General features: G+C 43.6%; 1 protein-coding gene across 10 annotated transcripts; it reads right to left on the bottom strand.

The window, feature by feature from the left end:
• Positions 1–221: 221 nt before the first annotated feature.
• Positions 222–14,771, bottom strand: ptpn3 (protein tyrosine phosphatase non-receptor type 3). 10 transcript variants are annotated; one of them, XM_076737671.1, is made up of 27 exons: positions 14,618–14,753; positions 13,823–13,888; positions 13,135–13,276; positions 11,970–12,104; positions 11,765–11,807; positions 11,475–11,556; positions 10,573–10,617; positions 10,438–10,490; positions 10,144–10,279; positions 9,955–10,042; positions 9,762–9,850; positions 9,618–9,681; positions 8,996–9,198; positions 8,781–8,906; positions 8,478–8,639; positions 7,753–7,855; positions 7,576–7,653; positions 7,372–7,428; positions 6,704–6,860; positions 6,391–6,566; positions 6,006–6,096; positions 5,731–5,792; positions 5,464–5,610; positions 4,643–4,771; positions 3,089–3,234; positions 2,833–2,968; positions 222–878 (listed from the first exon to the last, which is right to left on the bottom strand). In XM_076737671.1, exons 3-27 carry the CDS (start codon positions 13,201–13,203, stop codon positions 804–806), a joined length of 2,652 nt encoding a protein of 883 aa, XP_076593786.1. In that variant the 5' UTR covers positions 13,204–13,276; positions 13,823–13,888; positions 14,618–14,753; the 3' UTR covers positions 222–803. The 10 variants fall into 10 exon arrangements, with proteins under 10 accessions (XP_076593786.1, XP_076593787.1, XP_076593791.1 ...); XM_076737672.1 differs by having other exon boundaries at positions 10,144–10,261; XM_076737676.1 differs by lacking the exon at positions 5,464–5,610 and having other exon boundaries at positions 10,144–10,261; positions 14,618–14,771.
• Positions 14,772–18,021: the final 3,250 nt, after the last annotated feature.

Raw genomic sequence — 18,021 nt, 5'->3', positions numbered from 1 at the left:
GACTTGGCTGATTCGTGATGCTGAGGCAGTTTCACTGATACGATGCCAGCTTTAGAAGCACTCAGCTGAAGGTTAAATAAGCAGACCACTCTTCTGCTTCTTCGGAGAGCAGCTTCATCCTGCGGGGAAGTGTGAAAATGGGTTTCGCTATAAGACACCGGCGAGCTTTTGAACAGAAGCGACATATCCTCACTCAATGATCAAATGACAAAGCAGACACGTCAGTATAAATCAGTGTTTATTTTGTGTCTTCATAATTTACGGGTGTTGAACAGCGGGCGTGATGCTCCTCAAGCGGGCCACCGTGACCTTACACTATCCGCTGCAGTGATCTTAAGCCTGGCTTGCTCTTCCTCTTTGGAAACACAGATAAACTGCAGATTATATCGATCACGGTCTGCCTCTCCTGCCCTGTTCGATTAATTGACTGGGAGGCGTCAGTCTAAGGCACACATAGCTTAACAAGTAGAGGAAACACTCTAGAGTGGCCTCTTGGACAGAAATTAGCAGCTCATATCAGTCTTACATCAGTCTCTATGGAGACCGCAGCCTTTACAAGCTTAATGCTCTATTAAAACTAAGGCCTACTAGGTGTATGATTCATTCTCTCACACTGAATCTAGGCTACACAGATCACAGACAGCTGTGCTCTGAAGCTAGTTATACTCTCATTATACACTGTGTACCAGTCGCTGACAGAGGTTAATCCATTACAATGCTGTAAGTCCCTCCGTGGAAGTCGCCTGCAATGAGACGAGGCTGAAACGGTAAGTGAGTCTCTTCCTGTCCTGTTGCTGATTCGCCTACGGTGCCGTAGATCCGCCTTGTTTCTCTCTGTAGACTCGCAGAGCAGCCTCACATGCAAACTGGAACTGACCCTGAAGCACAAAAAATGCAAAGTGTTATCAGCTACAATACAACAGGGCTGTTTTTGAAAGGTAATACATTCAAATTCCATGAAAAGAGATGATCTTTTTAACAAGTACTGTCTCGGAAACGAGAATGAGAAGTCTGTGATAACTTATTCTCCTGTGTCACAGAGCTCCATTGTCCAAAACATATTAAAACACATCAGTGAGCCACAGTGCTGCACTGTGTAATGTGTTTCTTTATTACAATGAACATGAGCACTGTTGTTTTTTTAAGTCAATTCCACAGACGCCATCCTGCTGCAGCAACCCTCACGAAAACACTGAAAATACTCCCCAAAACAAGCACTTTTTTACTGCTGTCTGAGTCACCTTCCCTAAAAACTGTAGTACCCAGCTGTTTCTTCTTTGTGTCTACAGCCATGCGAGCTGCTCTCAGAGCCTGCATTTGGGCACAGGAGTGTTTTTAGCTAAATGCTAATGTCAGCGTGCTAACATGCCCCACGTTGAGGAGGTTTAATGTTTACCATTGTCATCCTCTTTGTTTAGCTTGTTGGCATGCAAACATTTGCTGAGTAGCACCGACCGACCAAATGACTGACATTGCCATACATGGAGCCATGCTGCTAGCATCGCTAAAATAAAACTGAATATTTGTGGCAACTCCGTCACCTGAGGATGACTGCGTGATACGGTCGAAAGCTCCACAACAGCTACTGAGCGGACCTCGTGGCGAGATTGATTTGAGACAGACGACTGAAAGACGGACTAACACATTGTAGGTTTTAGTCTTTTCATGGGATCTGTTGCCAGCTGAATCCTTCAACATATGGAGCCTGAACATGAAGGTCTGTCCTCCAACTGTGCATGTTTTCCATGACTGTCAGAGACACAAACACGTGAGGGAAACCTGAGGAAGCTTTCCATCAGCACAAAAACATCAAAGCCTCCGGGACTGGATCTCCTTTCAAAATAAAGGCGATAGTGGTAGCAGTAGTGGCCTAGAAGCAGGGTTGTGATTGGAGGGTTGCCATACTGCCACCACTACCTCCTACCAAAGCAATGAGTAACACTTTCCTGTCCCCCGACAGATACCACTGAGGTGCCACAGAGCACGGCTTCCAACCTCCGCCGGCCTGCTCCAGCTCGTCAGCCATCAGCGTAATACTGTGGCAGTCACATTTCTATTAATGATAATTCCACAGATGTCAAAAACTGCGAGATTGACCTTTAAAAAGATATTTTGAGCACAGTGAATTTCACAGCCAGTCTCCTCTCCAGAAGTCCTTGATAGAGTATTTTTAAAGAAACTAAGCATTCAACAGATTTTTCAATCTTCCAGAAGGTGATCACCTACAGAGTCTTATATGTCGAGGCAACACTCGAAATGCTATTGCCTGTTCATGAAATGCAATTAATTCCCACATTTCGGTAAATTCATGCACAGGAGATAAGCGTATATGTAGAGAGAGCTAGCGCAACGGGATGCTCCTGTCGTTTTTTCCGACCAACCTTTTGCGCATGAATTAACCGAAATGTGGGAAGAAATTGCATCCTCTGTGCACGCAATGGCATTTCGAGTCAAGAGACGAGAGAAAGTATGTGACTGAGATGTTAGGCTAAAATGTAAACTCTGTAAAAAGCAGACTGGCACAAACATTTTGAAAACATAAAGGAAATAAATACCTCTGCAACTGTGACGAGCTCCCAGAACGTTACGCATAATGTTTACCTGACTGACATTCCTCTAAAACAAGGCGCAAAGTACTGTTAAAACATTTTAGTCCTCATGGAGACAGACCCACCAGCTGGACCTTATCACGATTAAAAGCATGTCTTGTTATCTGCTGCAAAATAAAATGAAGAATCAATTAAGCGAGAGAAAAATCACTGTGGTCAAAAGTATCATTTGCGGAGTGTGAACCAGCTTTCAATCACAAATCCTCGCCCTGTTTCTCTGTACCGTGGTCTGAACCATCATGGCTCGCTGATCTCTCAGTGTTTTGACAATGTCCAGCGGAAACAGCGGACAACCCGCATCCAACAGAGTCAGCGCCGTTTCCATGGTGATCAGAACACCTGTCCGTCCAATCCCCGCGCTGAAAGAGTGATTCAAAACAAACTCTAAGGCTACAATAGAGGCAGGTACAGTACATGCTGACAGTGTTTAATTAGAGTGTGTGTGCATGTGTGTGAGTGTGTGTGTGTGTGTGTGTTACCTGCAGTGTACCATTAGTGGTTCTTCACCTCTCCTCCTCTCCCTAACTGAGTTGATGAACTGCAGGAAGTCTGAAGGGTCATCGGGTACGCCGTGGTCCGGCCACGCGACATACTGCAGGTGTGTGACTGCACGGTCCTCCCCTCGCTAAGACACACACACACACACACACACACACACACACACACACACACAAATTAAAAAAAGCTAATTTAATTATTACATAACCCATATTTAAAATGACCACGTAACCTTTAAGGAAAAACATCCCCCACATGAGACTGAAACTCTGACAACACTCAGTGTGTGAGAAAACAAAACCCACAGAAGGTGAGGTGGAAAAACAGAGCAGGTGAGGAGAACCAGCCTACACGTGACCAGTAGGTGACACTGAGATTAGGAAGTGAAGAGGGACACGGCGAGATGAAAACAGAAAAACAGGTGGGGTGGAGAGAGGACAGAGGAGAAGACCAGAGCTGGGGAAAAAAAAGTGAAGGCGGGGAGGAGAATAGCTGAGTTTAGAGTTTATAACGGTCATGTGACCTGTGACTCCATGCAGGGATTAACTCGCTCCACCAGAGGAACAGATGGGCCCACACAGCAGTATCTGTGTATGCATGTGTGTGCATTCAAACTTCATGCCTCCTTGAGCATTATCTGTTTGTTTACCTGTTCGCCATGGACCTCCATGTGGAAAACAGCTCATTTAATCTGGTTATCTATCATATAAACTTCTCAGAAAGACCTGCGCACACCAACACACCTGCTCTCCTACACCAACACGCACACGTGCTGCAAAATACATGAATACACACTAATACACATGCTCACCCACGCACACATACACACCGAACCACTCACATGGAAGTGATGTATGCTGGCTGCAAATAGTTTGCCAGGAGTGGCTGCTGCCTGTGGCGAGCTCTGTTATGTGACATATGGCACTAACATGGAACATGTCAGTGCAAAGATACCGACAGAAGAACTCTGTGTGCTGTGTGACACGGTCATGCTTTGCTCATGTTTCATCTGGATATGAAAGCAGGTGTGAACTTTGCGATTAGAACTTAAAATTAATGATTATTTTCATAATTGGCTAATCTGCCCCCTATTTTCCTGATTAATCAATTAGCTGATTGGCCTATATGAGATCAGAGCAGTTTAAAAACGTCCCAGAATCCAAGTGATCTCAAAGGGCTTGATTTGTCTGACCTAACACCCAAAACCCAAAAACATCAAAATTTACTACAAAAGACAAGGAAAAGAAACATACAGTATTTTGAGAGAGAGGATATTTAGATTTTGTACTATTTTGTAGAATTTTCCAATTATTAAAATAACTGCCAGCTCATTTTCTGTTAACTGACTGATGACAGAGAGCAGGAAAAAAGTGTTTGCACACTCTTTCTCTTTCATGAAAATGACGTTCCGGCCCTCAAACCTTCTTCAAGATCAACGATCTGACGATCTGACGATCTCTCACTACAACCCTTGCCGCGTGTTACTTTTCTGTTATATAATCGACTAATCATTGCATCTCTATTTGCTGCTGTACCTGTTTGTGTGTCAGGGTGAACTGTCGCGTCACGTACGCCAGGTTACACTCCTCAGAGTGACACTTCACCCGCATGTGCCCGTAATCCTTCACTTCCGGCGGATGCGGCCAGTACTGGTGGCACTTGGTCTGCAAGCACATGACATCAGCTGACAAATTACATTACATCTGACATGAGTCATCAATCAGGATAGGATTTACTACTGCTGCTACATCAGCTACGCTCAGGTCTCATGAAATCAAACTCATATTCGACAGTGTGGTACGTTCCACCCGGCAGACTGAGGAACAAAAGCAATTCATCAGGAGCAGGATGTGAACTGACTGTCAATGTCTGTGGTCCTCAAGTAGAGAGAAAAACAGGACACTTGGAGAATATCAGGAAAATGATCAATTAATGAAAGCATCTGGTTACCAAGCAACAGGCAAGCTGAGACAGAGACATCTTCATTCAGTTAGACCTTGATAACTCAATGCCTCTGTCTCTGTGTGCATGTGTCTTTACCCACAAATGACTTATCTCATTGCCATCCTGCTCACACTTTACATTTAGCTATTCTCCACACCGTGAAACCCTGCAATTACTCACAACTGTGCAGATTGATTATTTTTGTGTGCAAACATCACAGCTGAACCCTGTAATTACTGTAATCATGTACCAAATGAAACATGACACAGCATGTAATAATGTGCAAGCAGAGCTGCGGTAATCGCTGTGTTAACGCGCCGCTCATACTGAGCTGTTTCCCTTTCTGTTTACTCATTTCCACTCATGTGCAAATGTGGCTGTTTACAGTATGAACGTGCAGATGTATATATACCCGTCCCCTCTCTGTCAGAGTTGTTAGCATGATGATGGTGTGTATCTGTTGGTCCCAAACAGTCTGCCAAAAGTGAGTGCAGGTCTGTGGCAATGGACCCTGAGCCGCAATATAACGTAAACATACACCAGACACTGGGGGCGCCACCTAAGAGACACACAAATAAACACAAAAAAGATGCAGACACACATCCACACACAGGATGAGTTTACATTAGATGTTAAATGACAGGGACAAGATGCATAATTTCATATCAGTGATGCGCACCGTGATGTGGCTGGCGTTGATGTAGTCCTCCCGGCCCTGGAGCACCACTCTGGTCGAATCATCTGAAAGGAGAGCAGGACGGCAGCATGTGAGGGTCATAACAGAGCCATCAACGCACCACAGGCCCAACCAATTAAATTTCATGAGGTGCCACTGCTCCAGATCAAGATTAGAAAGGCAGCACAGAGCTGAGGGTGGGAAGGATCGGGGAAGGAAGGCACCAGGTAGAGGAGAGACGAACAGCAGGGCACTGACACACAGACAGAATAACTTACAGGGTAAAACGTCCTTATATCGATTCTTGTCCATGTTCTCAGGGAGGCGAGCACAGCTTAGAAACAGACCCGGCTTCCTCCTGTATAAATTCTAGAAATTACAAGCACACGCAGGCGTATAAAAACACACACACACACACACAGAGGTATACACACAAAAACTACAAATTCCAGCCCATCTTTGTTTTCTATTGTCAGGGGTCCATGTGAAGATTAGGGCCGACATCTGTCCAAAAAGCCAGCACTTAAAAGGCTCGTTATGATCCCTGAAATAACAACTGGACAAACTAAATCCTGCTTAAAATAAAGATGTATTCTGGTCCTGCTTATAAATACATTTCTAAATACCCGTTCACTGTTTAGCTCCAGCCGGCATTTTAAATACCTCGAAATGGAAACAGAGTGTGCCAGACTGTATTCCTCTCTCCAGCTGTCTCATTGACTCCTCCAGTGTCGTGACCCGCTCCAACTGGCCAGATGACTGCGGCTTTTCTCCCTGCGATTGGCCGGTGAGCGTGAGGGTGGGGGGCAACTGCAGCTGGGGTACCGCGCGGCCAGGACCTGGAATACAAGGACGGTTCAAGGCTGTGATGAATATTCATAGATGCATCACAAGACAGGATGTACACTTGGATCACACGCTGCTTCAGCAGTTTTGTCTCTCTGTTACACACACACATACGCACGCATGCACACACCTTTACGTCTAATAAGCAAGGCCAGCTCTCTGGAGTGCGACTCTCTGCTGGCTCGTATGAACATGACGACCTGGTCATGTGTGTGTTCGGAAATGTCTCGACCATTGATGAGCACCACCAGGTCTCCCTCCAGGAGTTTGGGCTCACACCGACCTGCCTACAAGCAACACAGGGTCATTTAAAAGCTTGAAAATCAGCAGGTATTACTTTATGTCAGATATGCAGTATCAGTATCAGAGTACAAGAACTTACCACTACTTCAGAAAAAGTGTCACCATTACATAGTTTCACCACAGAGCATTGACATTTTTCAAACTACCAAATATCAATATCATTTTGGGCATCAATTCATCATCTTTCCTGAAGCCGAAGGTGACGCCTTTTTTATTTTGTCCAACCAACAGTCTAAAACCCAGTATTCAGTTCACCACCACTTTGGCATTTTTGCTTAACTTACATGATTAATCGCTCATCAAGAGTTTCAATTTTCTGTCGAGCCAGTCATGAATGCAGTGACTAATCGTGACAGCTCTGTTTCAGTCCAGTCCATCTGGCTAAATATCTGTCCTTCAGCACATATTGTGCTTACATTTCATCATAAAGGTATTTTGACACATCCTGCAGACACCAGACCGTCAAAACACAAACACATCTGAGTCCGTTCTTACCGGAGAGTCAGGTTTAACGTGGGATATGGCTAGAGGCATCTTCTGATCCACCCCACCCTAGGAGGAGTTGGGAAATGAAATGGAGCAAGAGCAGAGGAGTGACGACTCAGGCATAATGTGTGTAAACAAACAAAAAAACCCCTACACCTTTGCCTCGTGTGGTGAGGGTTAGAGACACAAAGGGAGTGTAAGAGAGGGACCCACTTTAACATTGAAGCCAAACTTGCCCTCGTGATCGGGGGCAATGCATATTAGCATCAAGTCACCATCGCCGAGGGCACCCTGCATAGACACAAGGGCTCAGAATCAACTCACATACGCACACACGTGCATGGACATACAGTAATACACTTATTCAGAGTTGATGATGAGATCACGGACCTTATTGTAGTGGTGAGAGCTGTGGTCACCGTCCTCCTCTCCGATGCTGTCATCAGTTTGCAGCAGAGCCTCATCGATCACATGGTTGTAAGTACCAGAGATGCTGAAAGAGATTACATAAAAATGTTCTTTTCAGCCTGATGTGTAGAATAATAGATGACTTTCAGGGGTGATAATAACATTAGTCTGCCTCATCTCATATCCTGATCACTTTTTCTCCTATGGTTAACGTAGATGCTTTGACAACGCACAATGGGACTGAATGATTTGGGGAAAATGTTTTCTAGAAGCGTTTTGAGCAATTATTGTCAATAAATTAAAGTACTACACAGTATTAAGCGTGATAAGTTTGTGCTAATAATCACAAATTTCATCCTTCCGTCTTTCCAAACAGCCAGATATCAAAATGATCTTTGGTTGAGGCTAATTAGTGCTGAAAGCCTTATTTAAAAACTTATTAACCAAATAACAGCTGCTCCTTTTAGTCATTTGGCCAGCTCATGGATTAAATGTTAATTAGCTACATCTTGGTAAATTTGTTCGCAACAGCTGTCATATTTGTTTAAACAGCCACTAATTACAACTTTCACCTCTTACACATTGGTAAAACATTCATAGAATTGCACTCGGTCCAATTCTGATAGAAAAATGATTAAACTTTCAGCCCTAACATACAGACTGCCATCCCAATAAAGACACACGTGTCTGCTGTAAATGGTACTAACTGATGAGGCGAAGTGTCTCCCTCGCTGTCCTTGCTGCTGCTCACAGACGCCCTGTATGTGTAGAAGACATCCTCTCCCTCCGACATGTCTTTCAGGTCAGTGGTCAATTCAGCTGAGGATGGGCGAGGTTTACGGATGCCGTGGCGAACGCGAGGACTTCGCCTGCCAAGGAGAGCAGCTGAGTATAACATTTGATCAAATGACGGGACACAAACTGAGCTCCAAAAAGAGAAGAGATGCTGAGGCCTCAGGACAAAAACTACAGTCTCTCATTAAAGTCGGGGTTGATGCCGCAGCTCGTACCAGTTGGGGGTGGTTGGGGGGGATCTTGAGGGCAGACTCTTAGTCTCGAGATGCTCTGATGAAACTGACCTCTGCAGCACTGGGTTCCACACCATCCCTCCCACCACACGCTGGCACACTGGACCACTGCAAATGAGGAAGGAAAAGAAAAGTTGGACAAGTTCGGTATTTATGAAGAGAACGTACACGCGAATATGCACAAAATGCAGGCTCACCTGTCAGTCTTAGTGTTGCCGAGGCCCAGGTGTTGTGTTATGAGCTTTCTGTAGGACTGAACCGTGCTGTTGTTGTGTTTGGGGCTCCTGATGGTCCGGCTGGAGCAGAAGAAGGAGTGATGATCCACACAGGACCTCCACAGGTTCTTACAGGTCTTGGGACAGGGCAGAACCAGAGACACCTCACAGTCCTGTGTCTCCCCCTGCAACACGGACAGTTTTGGTGTTTTGCACAGCAATATAATGTAACTCCAATATTCAAGGTCACATCTCAGTTATGAAACTTAAGCTGCTCGAGTTCTGTTCTTGCCGGCAGTAAAACATTGCTTCCTCTCACATTTTTTATGAATGATTTACTTATTACTTTTCACCCAGAGAAACACACAAAGACAATCTGGCAAAGGTGTGGATGTGAATCATTCAATCAATGCCATAGTCACATCTATGCAGCGTGTACCACGTAGTCCTAATTTTAGCTAGAATTACATCACAGCTCAATATAAAAGCAATCAGACAATTGTGCAGACTCCAGCATTTCAGTAGATTTAACAGCCAAGTGTGTCGAGCAATTAAAAGCAGCAATCTGCTCAGGGCAGAATAAATAAACAGTAGAGGGACTCACATGTTTGCGTTTCAGATGTATAAGAAAGCGTTTCCGCTTGAATGAAATCTTGATGATGTTCCCCCTACATGTGAAGAATGCAATTTGTTGAAGGCTTCATACAGCACAGGAACGAGCCTTGTAATTAGTGGTGTGATCACTCACCAGGGGAAGAAACTGGAGCAAATTGTATTGCAGAATATTGCAACACCACTGGAGGCCAAACCCACCATCAGAGGGGTGTTGTTGGTGTCCTGAGAAAGAACGATGAGGGAATGACAAAGCGGTCATACATGAGAGGACGTTAAACTGGAACATGTGACATTACATGAGAATTTAACGGAGGGAATCGCTCTACCATGGCAGCATGCAGCTCCACTCCATACAACTCCAGCGTCCGCGCTGTGTTGAGGAAACACAGCTCTGCCTCGCTCTGCTTCAGGCCCCTGAGAGCCCACACACACAGTCACACACAACACCAGGAACCTACTGCACAACAAACCATTTGTTTTCCAGTAGCAACCATAGATGTAACAAACTGAATTACTTGTGCTGTGGATGCAGATCCTCCACTTTAGAGAGGAAGTCCTCGTCCTGCTCAGGAATGAAGTAGCACTTCGAGATGTAACCAGGGAGTCGGGACGGACAGTGATCCCCCATTTCCGCTGTAGGTGACAGAGATGCTGAGCGTCCACACAGACACGCATAACCAGATCCACACACTGACAACTGGGGTACAGTGAGAGAGCTGCTGCTAAATGACAGCATCCTCAACTGGAACAATTACTCACAGTTATTAAGTCATTACCCATTTGTTTCTGGAGGAAGGAACAGGACTTACACTGCACGGCGTAAGAAGCCAATACTACAGCTGCACTCAGCGGGCACTGCAACCTGCAATCATGCGCCATGATTATACACTATAACAACTAAATACAAAGTGTGCGTGAGGGGATGGGGTCTGTGTGTTACTTACCGTCCTTCTCTAATGTCACTTCTGATCTGGAGGAAGTACAGGTGCCTGCAGGGATGAGACAAGAGGAACTTTACCAACTCATGCGTTCGTTTTCTGTTTCCTGCAGAAACCTCTTTTAACGTTCTGGAGTTTTAAGGGACGCCGGCAGCTGTAGGGATGACAATGTTGATCCACCACCTTAATCCAGACTGACGTATGTCAACAACTATTCAGTGGATTGCACATATTCTACAGACAATCTTGGTCCCCAGAGGATGAATCCTACCAATGTGATGATCCCCTCACTTTTCATCAGGCATCACCAGCTTATCCCGACTGACAAACATTCAACCTCTCGTCTGGATGAACTGTAATAAATTTGGTGATCGTCTCACTTTTAATCAGCACCACCATCAGTTTTTTTGTTTTATGAGCAAATACCAACAAAAACAAACACATTCCCATAATCAGCTCTACTTTCTGTTCAGAGGTAATTGGCAAGTGTTCACGTTCCAACACACTAAACTACAACAATGCAAAGGCTAAACACTGCACCTGCTGAACATCAGCATGTTAGCACTGTCATTATGAGCCTGTTAGCAGGTAGCTCAAAGCACAGCTGTATCTAAGTGCAGCCCGTCAGGGCAGCTACCACGGCTGTAAACTCTTAATCTTGATTGATTTTCCATTTAGAGCTGCCACTGTATCACAAAAACAGCAATTTCTTTATTTGGCCACAGACTGAGCCAAACATTGACAGTGAACTGAAAACTGTCCAAAATAAACACACCAATGAATCTTTCATTTTTATCCATAATCCCAGCAAAACAAAGACCTTTCTGAGTCATACGACTTCCTCACTTCATCTAGTGATATATGACAGCTGCAAAAAAAACACATAACAGAGCGGCACGTGTGCTGACCTTGTCTGTTCATGCTGCAGAGAGTTGGGATCAGAGATGAAGAATCGCACTCTGAAGTTCAGATAAAAGGGAGACGCAAGACCTGCGGAGAAACATCACTATGTCAAAACTGACACATACGTATGATTACACATTCACCTCAACCGTCTACTAGACCTCCTCTCTCCTACACTCTGTCTATAAATGTAGAGAAACATATTTTAAATCAAAGAATTAAAAAATATATTTGTCTAGAGAAGTAACTCCAAGGAAAGACAGTGAATTCTCTGGAGCCATAACAAGTCAGATACCTTTCATCTGCTTCTTCAAGGGTTTCTCAGGCTCCAACCATCTCTGAGAGAGAGAGAAATTCATTAAGTATAATGGCTAACTGGGGCTAAAAAAAAAGCATTTATGCAAGTATACCCTGTGGTTATCACCGTCTAAACGGCAATCAGCGAGTGCAATACATTACACTCTCAGCCTGAATGTGCAGCAGATGAAGAGTGAGCTCACAGGAGAGTGTGTGTTGGCTGTGATAGAGGCGATGGCTGTGCTGGATTCTCTGATCTGCAGACTGAAGAGCTGCCTCTCCTGCAGGCCCAGGTGGTCGCATACTTGGTCCAACAGAACCACACCTTCATCCTGCTTCTGAAAGATGGAAATAACAAACAACGCTGATACCAGCCAAAATTCTGAGTGACACTTAATGGCAGCTTAGTTGTACATAACGTACCGTGCCATATGCTACAGTAGCGCTTAATGTATAGACTGGGATAATTATTATGTTTCTAAAAATATGCCAGTTTCTCTGTGGATATTTTAAATATCCCAAATTCTTATAAGTCAGACAAAAACACTCAATAATGCATATATCCAGGTGAAAGTCTGATTTCCAAAAGACAATCTGCAACACTCTGTGCTTTAGCTAGCCATTATTTTATTTATCACTCTGAGGGATAACCTGCAGCTCATCTGCATTTGCGTCCCACTTTCTGTTATCGGAAGCATACTCACATCACAAGAGGCCCATGTTTACTGTAAACTGCGGCGAACAGTGTGTTCTTGCAACAGGAAACTTTTTTGATGTGTGTGGACACAAAATCCAGCTGAAGATAGGTTTTGAACCAGCCGTGCCTCCCTGAAAAGCTTCTTTTTCAGTGCAAATCTGTTCAAAAAACCATAAACCTTATCCACACACGAGAAGCACAGCAGCCGTAAAAGGGGAGTTTAATACTGGAATCCATCTGCACATTACAGCCACAGCACTCTCCCTGCCCTCCCGCCGTTCACATAAAGACGCTGCACAGCTGCTGTCCTAGAAAGCAATATTGTGATTGCCTTTCTGCATGTGTGTATGCTTGTCAGTGTGCGTGTCAGTGTACTGCTGTCAGCCTGCGTATGACATGACATCCTGACGATGTACAAGGCTCCCAAGTGTGACAAGCTCTGCAAGCTGCAGCAGGTGAGCCTGTCCTTCAAACCAAGGTCACAGTGTTGAACAGGAGATGTGGATCAATGGGAAGGGGAAAGAGTAGTCGGTCACTGTATCATGCAGTGACACTGCGATCATTAGCAGAGCACAGAGACAGATAGGAGCAACACACGATCTCCTCAACGACAGTCAGGAAACAGCGTGCGCGTGTGTGTGTGTGTGCGTGTGTGTGTGTGTGTTACGCACGCTGACTCTGAAGGTCTCGATCGTGCCGTCCAGTAGCTGAACTAGGCAGAGCAGGTCCGGTTTTGGCATGTCTGTTACCACGGTAACTCTGCCTCCCTCTCAAGACAAACACCCTGCCCTCAGCTCGTCACTGAGAGGGGACCTGGAAACACACACATACACACACAACCACAAAAACAGTGTCAGATGTTTCCAGACTGTTGTCTTCCAAGCACCTCCCTCAGGATGACATTGTGTGTGGTGAGTAATATATGTGCTGGATGAAGCATCGGGCTGCAGTGAGTAATGCGCCGTGCATGCGAAGGAGTGACTGCGTGTGTGTGTGTGTGTGTGTGTGTGTGTGTGTGTGTAATTCCTTATTATTTGGCCTGGGTCTGAACATGTCCCTTCCCTCTCCCTGCTGCTCTCCCTCTGTGTCTCCGCCTTTTGCAGGCAGCTGAATGATAAGAATGTTAAACATTTTCAGAGTTGATCACGCCCATCTACACTGCACTACTACTGATCTGAGAACAGCCGGTGGAAGCAATGCACACATGCACTACTCATGCATGCGTGCACGTTTGCACTAAAACCCAATAACTTGCCCCAGCTGTGAGAATTTCTATCCATACGTGTGTGTGTGTGTGTGTGTGTGTGTGTGAGAGAGAGAGAGAGAGAGAGATGTATGCACGCAAGTGTGTGTACGAACATGTGTCCTGTCTTGGTTTCCAGGTAAACGATTAATGGATCCAGGCCGGCCGGTCTCACAGTGTTTCTGAAAGGACACACAGCGTTTGAGTTAATGTTTGAACACAGTGACACACTCTGAATGTATTAAAACAGAGCTGGTCTCAGTTTGATGACCTGTTTTCCATAATAAGCCCTTCACAGGCAGGCGACAAATGAATTTACAAGCAAATGCTACATTTAAGAGCTGCAGATTCATCATGATGCAGAGACGATGACTTCACTTGGTGCTGTGCATCTTGCAGCCATGTCTGATATGTTGAGGTTTGTGTCCACATAACAGCCACAGATGAGGAAATAAAAATAAAATCCTTTCTCTTATGGTGCCTTTAACGCAGAGTTTCCTGTCATAGTCTGACCTGCGCAAGTTAAAAATGAGCACTGCTGTATATAAACACACCTAGCATAGATGGTAGAGCTAATCTACAGCCTCCACTGCTACTTCAACAAACGCACACATAGCAATGTATAAACAGGGCCCGTTTCAGAGTGTCAGGCCCATATTTTTGTTGTCCGACTCTCCCAGTCTGTCGGTAATGAACTCTGCAGTCACCCCGCTGGACTTTGAGCTCGAGTGCGAACAAGGAACCTGTTGACAACTTGCACTTTTCTATAGCTACACCCAAAAGGAGGAACACTCTCCACTGGTAAACTTTCCTCCAACCACGGCGCTGCTCGACACTTACGCTTGGCCAAGTGAATGTTTTTTTGTGCTTCGAGAAGGTTTCAAAGACCAAAAAAAAGGAGATATGTCTACCTCTGTCGTCCCGCGTCAGGGACGGATCATATTCCTCAGGCTGTCCGCCGTGGAAACCTCGGGACGGGGAGCGTCGGAAGAGCCAGGTAGAGTTAGGTAAATATCCGGGACAAGTTTCTCATCCCTGGCTGCGCTGACTCCGCGCGGCCCCGCCCCTTCGCCGCGCGCGCTCACGGTGGGATGCTCCAGGGCGCGCGCGCGCAAAGCCTATGGAATACAATGCAGAGCGACAAAAACCACTACATTACACCAGTGGAAGAAGAAGCACTACCACAGTGTAGAAATACTCTGTTACAAGTAACAGTCCTTCATTACAATGTAACTTAAGTCAAAGTACATAAATCAGTGTTTATTGTTGCAGCTGGTAAATGTGGGGCTAATTTTAATTACTGCTAGTTTGTGAATCCCTCCACTCCTTTCTATCTTAACCTATAATAATACATCATGGTTTATTTGCTGGTTATATTCTGTGTTATTTAATAATCTGAATCTGCAAAGTAACTGAAGTTGTCAAATAAATGTAGTGGAGTAGAAGCATAAAGTGGCAGAAAATTTCAGATTATTTTCATTATGGGTTAATCTTATTTTTTCATTTAATGGATTGGTCCAACAACAGTCAGAACCTCAAAATCATTAAAAACAAGTTCAAATTGTCAGAATAATTCAAAGCAAATTCTCATATTTGAGAAGCTGCTACCACGAAATGTCTTTTTTGCATGAAACATCTCTTAAACAATTATCAAAAAAGTTGTGAATTTAATTCTGTCAGCTGTCTAACTGATTAATCAGCTAATTTTCAGCTGCGTTTGTATATACTGTTGGGTTGTTCAATCTATAATAAAGCTTCAAATCTGAATCTGTAAGTTAACTAGTAATTAAAGTTGTCAAATAGTAATATTTCCTACTGAAATGCAGTGAAGAAGTGATGGTAGCAGTTACCGTTTGTTTATTTATACATTCATGCAGAATGTTACTTTATTATTCAGAGTTTAGTTTGTGATAGAGGAACACCGTGAGGAAAAAACAGTGTTGAGTATGTGAAGCCTAAAACTACATTCATCATGGCAACTTGTCTCTATAGTCTCGTCAGCATGGAAATGAGAAGAGTGTGGTAGAGGACAACTTAATTCATCATAACAGTCTAAAACTATTGGCAAAATGTTCTTACACCTCCTTTAACAGCATTACTCAAAGAGAGAGAATAATGCAGCTAATCCGTATTTCATCATGGATTAAAGAAAGCAGTAAATCCTCACATTTGAGAGGCTGGATCCTGACAGTGTTTGGCATTTTTGCTTGAAAAATTATTTAAACAATTAATCAATTGTCAAAAATTTTCCAGATTATTATTATTATTTTTTTTATTAATCAACTGACTGACTAACCAACTGTTGTTGGTCTACTCAAAGGAAAATATAAAATAGAAGTTTGATCCTGACTTCTTACACTGAGCTTCCGGTCAGGAGAAGCTGGATGATGGAGAGATGCTATTTTTTATTTTCACGCAGACAAAAATTCATATAGAAAGATGATATTGGAAAAGTTTCAATCTTCATCGCGGATTCCTCTGGTTTGCTGTCGCCATCTACAGGAGAGATTAAGTACTACCGCTGTTCTATGTATTCAGCATGAAAAATGTACTGTACATGCTTCATGTAGAATACATTACTTTTATTAAAGCTCTCCAAATAACTCTTGGAAGCCCCATACTGTTTGCTCACCTGTAATATCCAGACAAAACATTTTGAAAGCCTTTATACAAGTTTTTATTCCTTTACAGATAGAACGCAGGTGCCTAAAATCAGATTTGCTAACCATTCGGATGAAGTATTCAGATCCTCTACTTAAGTAAGAATAGTAGTACTACAGTTTAAAAATACTACATATGATTGAAAGTCCTGCTCTAAAGAAGTATTATGAGCAAAGTGCACTCAGTATGAAAAGTAAAAGTATATAGAAACATGGCCCCTGTGAGTGTCAGACTACTGTATATTATATTATTGAATTATTATAGCTGATACATTAATGTGTAGCATTTTAATTATGTAGCTGGTCAAAGTGGAGCTAATTTTGCTATATTTTCTATAAAAGTGGGTCATTTCATTATAATAAAGCATCATAATTGATAAGATCATCATACATTTTGTATGTAAAATATCAATTTGTGAAGTAACTAAAGCTGTAAAATAGTGGAAGTGCTATACGTCATTCTATCTATCTATCTATCTATCTATCTATCTATCTATCTATCTATCTATCTAGCCAAACAAATTAAAGAACAAATGAAAGAAATCAGGCTTCAGTTTACTATTAATGTGTCTAAAGACTGATTGGAGGTTAATGACAGTCAAAAAGATGTGAATTGTGCTTGAATTAAGAAAAAAGACACATGATGACATTCTGCAGCTGTACAGTTTTTCTTCCTGTTAGGCCTCATGCTGGAGCAGAAAATCTGTCCTGCCTGGTGGGGTTGGCTGTTGGGTTTTGGAGGAATGCTGACAGACGGTTAAGATGTAAGTGTTGCATTCACTGTCACCTGTTGCCTTCCTGGGCAGACAAAACCAGCTCCAACCAGTTCACATGCCATGAGATGAGACAAGAGGTTTCAGACCAAGGGCGGTCAGTTTGACTAGCAGAAACCAGTTCACTTTAGGGTGATGGTGAGGGGGGGGGGTTCTTTCTTTCTCCCCCCCTTTTGCACTGTAACAGAGAGGAACCTCCCCCTGTTGCTGTCTGAGGCTCAGCTTTCTGCAACAGTAACCAAGACACCCTGTACCAAGTCTACCCTGAACCCAGTGACTCCAAATTTAGACACAGAGACACAGGGACAAACTTGACGTTATTTCAGTATCTGCACTTCATGTCCCATTTATCTCATTCACACCCTCTTATTCTGATTATGTTCCTCTGGCATTTTTATATTGCTCATTTCCAGTTTAAGACAACACTTCCTGTTGAGCCTTTGGGCTTATTTTATCTCATGACAAAACCCAGTCAATTCTTTTATCTCCTATGTGTGTGTGTGTTATCTAGAACTTCTTTTATTTTTACAGAGGGAAGAGATTAATTTTGTACCTCTCTGTTGCTCTCGTAAGAATTTGTTTACCACCAACTGTGCCAGACTCAAGATAGATACTCTTTCTATTTCTATTATATAATCACATGTTGATATAAAACTTTGCTTATGTAATTCAGTCCCCTGCAAGAGAATTTAGTGTCTGTGAGCGTCTGGAGCATATAAAGTGCTGTGAAACAACCAGCCACTATGGATGCATGGACATGCAATGCTACAGGAGTTTGGTCATATATCACCAGCATAAAACTGGGTCCGTGGGGGTGTGGACAGGTCCTGATGCTTCTCAAGCGTGCAGCAGTCACATGAGACAGATAGACATATACAGAGT

This window comes from Chaetodon auriga, chromosome 8 (genome assembly GCF_051107435.1).
Source record: "Chaetodon auriga isolate fChaAug3 chromosome 8, fChaAug3.hap1, whole genome shotgun sequence".
NCBI lineage: Eukaryota > Metazoa > Chordata > Actinopteri > Chaetodontiformes > Chaetodontidae > Chaetodon > Chaetodon auriga.
Note: the sequence above shows the minus strand (reverse complement) of the source record. Positions and strands in the feature narration are given on the sequence as shown.

Bases quoted from the DNA above. Each gene is read 5' to 3' on its own strand.
- ptpn3 (XM_076737669.1), bottom strand. From the start codon at position 13,203: ATGCCAAAACCGGACCTGCTCTGCCTAGTTCAGCTACTGGACGGCACG. The intron at 8,907-8,995 runs GTGAGCCTGCAT...CCTCATTTGCAG, and splicing joins GGCAACACTAAGACTGACAG to TGGTCCAGTGTGCCAGCGTG. The intron at 7,654-7,752 runs GTCCGTGATCTC...GTGTCTATGCAG, and splicing joins GCTCTCACCACTACAATAAG to GGTGCCCTCGGCGATGGTGA.